General features: G+C 40.4%; 1 protein-coding gene across 2 annotated transcripts; it reads right to left on the reverse strand.

Annotated features, from left to right (window-relative positions):
- Nucleotides 1-632: 632 nt before the first annotated feature.
- NIPA2 (non imprinted in Prader-Willi/Angelman syndrome 2) lies at nucleotides 633-9,073 on the reverse strand. Of its 2 annotated transcripts, XM_009869914.1 has the most exons (7): nucleotides 9,015-9,073; nucleotides 5,489-5,549; nucleotides 4,894-5,116; nucleotides 4,147-4,203; nucleotides 3,184-3,274; nucleotides 2,479-2,639; nucleotides 633-1,585 (listed from the first exon to the last, which is right to left on the reverse strand). In XM_009869914.1, the coding sequence occupies exons 3-7, from the start codon at nucleotides 5,030-5,032 to the stop codon at nucleotides 948-950; spliced, it is 1,086 nt and encodes a 361-aa protein (XP_009868216.1). In that variant the 5' UTR covers nucleotides 5,033-5,116; nucleotides 5,489-5,549; nucleotides 9,015-9,073; the 3' UTR covers nucleotides 633-947. The 2 variants fall into 2 exon arrangements, with proteins under 2 accessions (XP_009868216.1, XP_009868217.1); XM_009869915.1 differs by lacking the exons at nucleotides 4,147-4,203; nucleotides 5,489-5,549; nucleotides 9,015-9,073 and having other exon boundaries at nucleotides 4,894-5,032.
- Nucleotides 9,074-9,298: the final 225 nt, after the last annotated feature.

Genomic DNA, 9,298 nt, shown 5'->3' on the forward strand with positions numbered 1-9,298 from the left:
TCTGTCTTTGCAAACTTAAGTTACCATGTCCCTGCCTTGTCCCTTTTTTAAGCAATGACATGATATTCCAAAGGTTTTCGTCTCTTTTTAAAACCTCAGTGTCGCAGGCAGTAACCGAATTACTACAAACAAAACTGCACTCCTTTGAGTTCACGCTGTAACATCAAAAGCTCAGAGCAGCTCTCCAGAGCAGGGCAGCCTGATGCAACAAACAGCCAGAACCTGACCTCTTCTATGCAAGAGGGAGCAGTGGGGGGTTTTGTTACTATTAAGGCCTCAAATCGTTCCTCCTGCATAAACTGGCCTGGCCAGACCTACTGCCTCACCTAGCCAAGGAGAGCAGAAGCTCCTGTGTTGTAGCTGCCAGCTACTCTGGGTGAGCTTGGGGTTTGGTTTGTTTTTTAATGTGAAGGCTGCAAGTTTAGCATCCAGCTTTAACTAAGCATTATGTTCAAAGGATTAGTCTGGCTTAGTTGTAGGAGTTTCCTTTCCTCTTGTATGGAGTGGGCTGAGCACTTACAGCAGCTCCCATTTCAGCAGGTTTACAGTCACTCAGTGTTCAGTCAGGGCACCAGGTACAAAGGATCCAAGTTGCCTGCAAGCTTTTTACCACCAATGCAGAAATAAAGCGATTTATTTTTGATAAAATTGTCATTAGTGCAATACATCTGAAAACCGAAGAATGAAATGGAAGTATTTACACATAACTTAAGCAACACAACCAACTGTGGTCTGAGGTCATTTTAGTATTTTTTTAAAGTAAAAATAAGGCAAATAAAACCCCCTTCACTGTTCTTTATCCAAATTAATCAAACAAAAATTAATGATTGTCTACACATACTGTTAAAAAGTACATGATTTTCCAGACAAGCTCAGACATTTCACAGCAGAAAAAAGTATTCCAGAGTTACACAATTGTTCTTTTCTTAAGTAACATGTAGATATTTTCAGAAGGCTGATAGACTTCCATTTCTCCTGGCTGAGAGACTCTCAGTGGATTGTATTTCCCCTAGGCAGGCAGAACTTTCTTCGTCATGATTAAAGCAGTCGTATGTGTTCAGCAAAGTGCCGTTTGCTGCTCTATCATCCTTCCTCAAGGAGAGGGGCAGATTGGCAAGGGTGAAGTTAAGATCTTTGAAGGCATGCAATAAAAAGATCCCCACAATAATAGTCAGGAAGCCGCTGAAGGTGCCAATAATGTCATCAGCTGCCATGTGTTGCCACTCCTTGAAAAGGATGGCAGAACAAGTTAAAACAGATGTTGTGAAGATTACGTAATAGATTGGAGTCACTATTGAAGTGTTGAATATATCCAGAGCCCTGTTTAAATAGTTGATCTGTGTGCTCACACAGACAATAAGGCTTAGCAGCAGAATCCAAGACAAGGGATGAGTCAGCACTGGTTTTCCTGCAAAAAGTTCCTTTATGGCAATGCCCAAACCTTTAACACAGGAGACTGATAATGCTCCAATTACAGAGCAAATTGTTATGTACACGAGAATGTTGGTCTGTCCATGGCGAGGTCCCACCACAAATATTAGAATTAAAGACACAATGACGACAAGAGTTGCAAAGACCACAAAACCTGTGGTTGAGGAGGGAAGAAAAAATAAAAGCTTGTTATTGATGTACACTATCAAATGCATCTTAGAGGTACAGAGAAAACACTAATTATCAATGCAATTGGCTCAGCTTAAACAGAAGAGTTCAGGGTGTTTCTCATTACTCCTCCAACACCAAAGTTAAAACAGCTTTAGAGGGAGCTAGCTAAAACAGAGACTGAGCCTCAGGCATGATGTTTCATTTACCTTTACCAGTCTATCAGGAAGACAGCTACAAGATGAGACTGCTGTATTGCCTTACACACAGGCTCACTGAGGTGTAGAGGCCACTGGATACAGGCTGGTGTGCAAAGGCTGTTTGGGGAGGTATGTGATGGCAGGCTGCTACATTCAGCACCAAATTTCCAATAACGAGGTCATTCCTTAAGAGCTTTTTAGCCTCTGTTTGCCATTTCCTTGTGTTTAAAATGGGATTTGTCTGCACATATTTTGCAGCTGTGTATCTGCGAGTGCCTCCTCTTCCATGTAAGCGTAAGAGCTAGTCTCCAGGATTACACTTCTCAGCCCACACCACATCACCTACTTTTTCATTTCAAGGATAGCTCATAGGGGGCTTACAGAGTGATGCAGGCCAATTAAAACTCTAATCGTAGAAATGTGCTTATCCAATTGTGCTGCTGCATTTGTTTAAACTGTCCTCTCAGTGATTCACTCAACACTTTGTTCAAACCCAGACAACTTCACTGGCATCATGTAAAGCTCCCTATAGAATTATGTCACAGAATTCAAATCTCTACTTCATTCCGACAATATGAAGCAAACACAAACTATCTTTCGGGATCTTGAAAGCAGCAGTAATGAAACTGTAATAGAGAAAGGATGGGCTGTGTACATACCAAGCCAGCATTTTTCTTACCTGGATCACCTAGTTTGTGGGACATCTCATTCAAAGTTTCTACTTCCTCCTCTTGTGGAGCATGAATTACCATCACAGTTGATCCCAGGATACTTAGCAAACACCCTATTTTTCCATGTAGATTAAGTTTTTCATTTAAAAAGAAAGATGACAGAATGGCACTAAAATGAAAAAAAAAAAAGCACCAGCAAACATGGAGTTAGTAACGTTCCATTCATTTGCTCTTCAACTTACAGGCTGCTTTGACTTTACAGGTCACCAGCGTACACAATGTACAGCTTTTAAAGGCCTATATAGCTGATTTGCTGTCTCAAGATACCTGCTATAGACAGAGCTACATGTTCATATTTGGCATCTCTCCCTTTTTATGCTGCCTCCCAAAAAATGTATCTAACCACCTGTAAAAATAATTTTTAAACGACAAAAATCTTTACTTAGGAATGAAAATACTTATATACAAGGTGTTTTGAAAATGCAGAAGATGCTAGTTTTTCACAGATGGAGGTGTAGATGCATTGCTAGAACCCTTTTATAGCATAGTCACTTCACACATGGAGAAACTTAAAAGTTACTCCTGATGTTTATAAGCAGTCTTTATTTATTCTTAAAAACAAACCCCATTTATTGCAGTGTATCTTAGTATTTCTAAATAAATGCTTTACTTCTCTCTCTGAAATCACACCAGTTTATGTTAGTGTTTCTTACCTTACAAGAACACTGAGAGCTCCTAAAGGAGTCACTAACGTAGCTGGTGCGAAAGCATAGGCAGCAAAGTTAGCTACTTCACCAGCTCCCACTGCAGAATAATAACGATAATTAAAAAAACAGGAGTTAGGTTGTCTTACACAACAAACCTGTGAATCAGTGCAAGTGTTCTCATAGACACAAACATGCAGTAAAGGAACAACGGGAAGTTCTAATTATAACGTTCAGCTAACAGTACGAGAACACCACACACACCCTCCCCTGCTACAACATTATAAAAACAAGCTGGGGGGACTACAACAGGTATTAAAATTAATTCAGCCAAACTGGGAGGTGTTTTATTTTGGTGTCTAAATTGTAGCTCCCACATACACACCCTCCCCTGCTACAACATTATAAAAACAAGCTGGGGGGCTACAAGAGGTATTAATTCAGCCAATTTGGCAGGTGTTTTATTTTGGTATCTCAGTTGTAGCTCCCCAGCCTGCCAACTTGAGCCATGAACAACTGCATGAGGCAATCTGCAACAGCAGACTAAAGGGCAATGCGTTCGTTAAGCCTGAACACAGCCAGTAAAACTGACAGTTCAAGCAATGAAAAAAAAACTTTAAAAAATTCAGAAAACAGACATCAGCTCAAAATATGCTTCCCTCTAAAGAATCCCATATATCCAAGCATTTATCTACTAAGGTAAAAACCAGAATCCTTGTGCTAGAAGAGATACAGGAAGACCAATGTCGGCCTAATTCCACTGTCCAGAGAGGACTTTTACATTAATAAAAGAACTTCTGGTGTGAGAGAAGTTATGTAAAAATCATCAGAGCTGCTCCCATCAAATCACCAGACGGCATTACCATACACTGTAGAATCCCCATCTCACACCTTTTTTGTAACCACTACTGCCACCTGTGGCACAGTTATTTACTTAAACTATATAATGGAGATTGTAGTTTTGATACTTACTTGAAAGAAGTCCAGCCCACCACAGCCACTCCTTAAGGTATGCATGACCACCTTCCCCTAAAATTGAAAGAACGTTTGCTGCTCCATTAAAAACACACTGACAAACAGTAAACCCCATCACTGATAACACCACCGTTACATAAAATAATTTTTGCAGCCCATGCCCTTAAAAACGTGGGCAGCCTTTTGATACTTAAGCTTTCTAGTTAGAGAGGTTGAAATCACACCACACAGCTTGGCACCATCTGCAAACTTGCTGAGTGAGGGTACACCCGATCCCACTGTCTCTGTCACTGATGCAGACACTAAATAGTACTGCTTGCAGCATGAACCCTTGAGGGACATTATTTGTTACACACAATTACTACATGTGATTTTTTTAGTGTTCTAAAACAATCTCCTGACACTCAAATGAAGTTAACATTCCTAAATTCATTCATTTAGGAGCACAGATGTAGTTAAGAGAGCTGCTTCCAAGTTCAGTTTGCAAATACAATTTAGACTTCACTGGCATGCAAAGCAATCCTTCAATAAGTGTCCCTAGAGGGCATTACATGCAAATTAAATGGTATGTCTCGCACACAGAGTTAGGTGTATCTGACACTAGAGAAAAAAAAGACATCAGCTACCTGTTTTACGTTTCATATACCTGCAACAAACAGAAGTCAAAACAAGACCATAAGTTTAGTAATCTTCTGTTAAACAGGAAAACTGACATGTTAGCAAACTTCTTAAACATGTATTTACCTGCTCTCATGGAGCCTTTCCTAGCCAACCGGAGAAGGCCTTTCTTTTTCAGGATGAAACTTCCTCCGATGAAAATGCTGGAACTCATAGCCAACACCAGACCAATACAGAAGTCATATCTGCCCCGAGTTTGGCTCATCTCGTAAATTACTAAAGACTGTCACATTGATCAATGAACAGCAGAACTTCTGTTCCTCAACACAAGACGATGCAACACTGAAACCTGAGCAAAACAAATATATTGGAATTAAAATTGGTAGAAATACATATTGTATAGGAAAATCCTCAGCAGATCACGTGAACGGTTCTCCTGTGAATGGTCTCTACTATGAACATTTAAAAAAAAAAATACAGAAGGCAATCTTTGAAGCACGTGTAAGTCACTCACCCACGGTTCAAGTTTAACAAGTCTGAACATATAGAAGGAAGGGCTTCTGACCTGACATATTAAAACCAAAATCTGAACAAATAAAAGTTCTCTGAGCAATGTTAAAAAAATCTTAATGAAAAGAAAAATCCATCACACAACTTTAAATACACACATCTATGTCCAGCACACTGTGTAACTGATGATACTGATCAAGCAATTACTTACACTGAAATCAGTTTGTAAGAGAGCTTGAGAACAGCCACAGCATTTCTTCCATGTAAACTCACTGCAAAAATAAAAGAGAAGATTAGAATGGGTGTTTAATCACATACTAACTTCACCGACACAAATAAGGTTGAAACAGATATACATGTACTTACCCTCTAACAAACACAGAAATCTGAAACCAGAAATCATCAAATCATTTAGGCTGGAAAAGACCTCTAAGATCATCAAGTGCAACCGTTAAGTCAACGATGCCAGACCCACCACGACACCATGTCCTTGAGCACCACATCTACACAACTTTTAAACACCTCCAGGGATGGTGACTCCACCACTTCCCTGGGCAGCCTGTTCCAGTGCTTGACAATCTTTCTGGTGACAAAATTTTTCCTAATACCCAATCTAAACGTCCCCTGACACAACTTGAGCCCATTTCCTCTCATCCTATCACTTGTTACATGGGAGTGTGATATTTTAACCCATGTAATTAAGAATGCAGAATGCAGGTGCCCCTGTATCTGTTGTGCAGACACTGGGGATGGACATGAGCAAGGCCTGCACACTGAGAACCAGATGAAGGTGGGAGTCTTGGGGTGCCAGGATGGCCCTGTTTTGGCTAAAGAATATGGACAGACGGCATCTGTTTGTTCATGTATTTTACAAAGACTTTTCCATACCTGTATGAAGCATCTTTTCAGCTTAGCTACAGTAACTATTAAGAGTTTTGAGTTTAAAAGGTTTCACCTAGCCTGGTAGGACTACAAATTTAGTTAGGTAATACCTTCAACAACAGCTTAGCAGAATATAGCAATTTTCAGGCTATAAATCAAGATATTGCATGTTCAACCTCCAGCTTAACAAGAAAATTTATTTCAGTGCATCTTTTCTCCCGTTACAAGCCCCACTGAGGATATCCTGGATTCCATCTAACACAAGGGATCCTGAATTTAAGATATCTTTATAAATAACTTTTAAATGGAAAGAAAAAAGAGCTCCAAGTACTGTCAAAGTGATTAACCTCTCTATGATACGAAGGGAAACGAAAACTTTAACTTCAAGACAACTGTTAATTATGACAGTATAGAGAACTGTTCTAAAAGAAGAAAAAACACTCAGAGATAAAACAATTTTTATTTCCTGGGAACACTAATCACAGATGTGTCAAGACTAGCATTTAGTTCCCTAAGCAATTATTTTCCAGATACTCAGAAGCATGGGGTATGACATAGGTTGCATTAATGAGCTTTTAGTTTAAAAGTAAAAAGGGGGAAAAGAAGAGGATGGAAAAAAATGTTTCCATTTCAGTGCTTATTGGAATCTGAATTCCACAGCTTTAACACTGAGATACAGCAGCAGCTTCCCCAAGCAGAAGTACAATGCTGGTGTGAAGGCTTTGCAGTATCAAGCACCCTCTCCCATACCCAGGCAGAAATGGATGCACCTGCTGGGAGTCCAGTGATAAATATGATAAAGTCATATTCCTATCTGTCCTGCCAGTTCACAGTTCTGATTCCTGCACCAGTTTCTTCAAAACCTGTTCTCTTCAAAACTACCTCTCCCTGTACATTCTTGTTTCTGACTTTGATTAATTAAAACCTAGCAGAGAGCTACAGGTAGGTTAACATTAAAACTGAACACAGATGCTCTTACCTACATGCAGTTAGGCTGTAAAAAAAAAAAAAAAGAAGGCAAAACAGTCCCATTTAATATACACTGAACGTGGCACTAATCAACATGCTGCAAGATCAACACTTCAAAATTCTCAAATCCTTTTCCCTCAATCCATGAACAGTAATTTTTAGTCATTTATTGTAGGAAAAAAGTAAGTAAACTGCAAAGATCTGCTCTCATTTTCTAGCAACTTTTTAAAAGAAACTTAAGTATATTCTTGCATGATACAAAATCACCTATCAAACACAGCCAAAAGACAAATCATTAGTCCAGAAAACAGACCATAAAAAGCTACCTCACTAACTGCATCAATTATTTTTCTGGTTTTGTATTCAAAGCAAGACTTTCAGTTCCCTGGAAAATAAAGACTTTTTTTAATGCAAGAAAAAGACATCAAGAGGCTTCTGTGACTGTTCTCTCTACTATCTTTTCTAGCAGTTTTAAGTCACATTGTTCTGGCAATCGAGCTAAGGATCACTTCTTCCAAACTCAAGATCAGTGCATCCCAACAGGTAGGAAACCAAGAAAGAGAGCCAGGAGACCCACACGGTTAACCAGGGAACTGCTGGGCAAACTCAAGTGGAAGAAGTCCATAGATCATGGAAGGAGGGGCTGGCCACCTGGGTGAAATATAAGACTGTGGTCAGAGGATATAGGGAGGTAACTAGGAAAGCTAAGGCCTCCTTGAAATTAAACCCTGCAAGGGAGGTCAAAGACAGCAGAAAGAACTTCTTCAAATACATTGCAGATAAAACTAACACTAGAGGCAACGTAGGCCCTCTGGTGAATGAGTTGGGTACATCCTCTGGTGACAGGATTCAGAGAAGGCAGAATTGCTGAATGCCTTCTTTGCCTCTGTCTGTACTGCTGGAGACTGTCGTCAGGAGCCCCAGTTCCCTGAGGCCCCAGAGGAAGTCAGGATAAAGGAGGAGTTTGCCCTGGTTGATTAGGACTAGGTTAGGGATCAGTTAGGCAACCTGAACACCCATAAATCCATGGGCCCTGATGGGATGCACCCACGGGTGCTGAGGGAGCTGGCAAGAGTCATTGCTAGGCCACTCTCCATCATCTTTGGTAAGTCGTGGGCAACAGGTGAGGTACCTGAGGCCTGGAGGAAAGCAAATGTCACCCCAGTCTTCAAAAAGGGCAAGGAGGACCCGGGTAAATACAGATCAGGCAGACCTCTATCCCTGGAGAGCTGGTGGAACAACTTATCCTTGGCACTGTCTCCAGGCATATCAAGGATAAGAGTTATTAGGAGCAGTCAGCATGGCTTTGCCAAGGGGAAGTCATGTTTGACCAACCTGAGAGCCTTTTATGAAGACATAACCAGGTGGATAGATTATGGCAGTGCAGCAGATGTGGTTTATCTGCATTTCAGTAAAGCATCTGACATCGTCTCCCACAGCATCCTTGTAGCTAAACTGAGCAAGTGTGGTCTGGATGATGGGGTAGTGAGGTGGATTGTGAACTAGTTGAAGGAAAGAAGTCAGAGAGTTGTGGTCAACGGGACGGAGTCTATCTGGAGGCCTGTATCTAGCAGAATCCCTCAGGGGGTCAGTATTGGGACCAGTACTATTCAATATATTCATCAGCAACGTGGACGAGGAAACAGGGTGCACCATCAGCACGTTTGCTGATGACACAAAACTGGGAGGAGTGGTTGACACACCAGAAGGCTGTGCTGCCATTCAGCGAGGCCCAGATAGGCTGCAGGGAGAAATTTTGTGAAATACAATAAGGGTAAGTGTAGAGTCTTGCAACAGGCAGAAAAATCATGTGAAACAGAAACACTCCTTAACAATGAAAAGGTAAATGTTGAATGATGAGCCTTTTGAAGGCTCATTATACATACCAATTTCGTTCCAAAATCCAGAGGCATTAGCTTCTTAAATATTTCAGTGTTAGGTTTCTAAAATACAAGTTAAAAACAATATTAATTGATATTTTTAGAGTTCAGCTAAAAAAAAGTATGCCCGTCATGTCAAGTTAATTTTCATGCATAACTCTTAAGACTGTATATTGTTTCATCCATGCTTCAAAAAGGGAGGGGACTTTTTTTTGGAAAATACTTCAGTAAAAGTAGAGTGATTTTAAATTTTAATCTTCTTTAGGTATGTCACACCTGAAGCATTACAG

The sequence above is a fragment of the Apaloderma vittatum genome, unplaced genomic scaffold (genome assembly GCF_000703405.1).
Source record: "Apaloderma vittatum isolate BGI_N311 unplaced genomic scaffold, ASM70340v1 scaffold5305, whole genome shotgun sequence".
Taxonomy (NCBI): Eukaryota; Metazoa; Chordata; class Aves; order Trogoniformes; family Trogonidae; genus Apaloderma; species Apaloderma vittatum.

Coding starts and splice junctions, on each gene's coding strand:
- NIPA2 (XM_009869914.1), bottom strand. CDS start 5,032: ATGAGCCAAACTCGGGGCAGATATGACTTCTGTATTGGTCTGGTGTTG. Junction 2,640..3,183: donor GCTCTCAGTGTTCTTGTAAG/GTAAGAAACACT, acceptor TTTTCATTTTAG/TGCCATTCTGTCATCTTTCT. Junction 1,586..2,478: donor CCACAAACTAGGTGATCCAG/GTAAGAAAAATG, acceptor CCTCAACCACAG/GTTTTGTGGTCTTTGCAACT.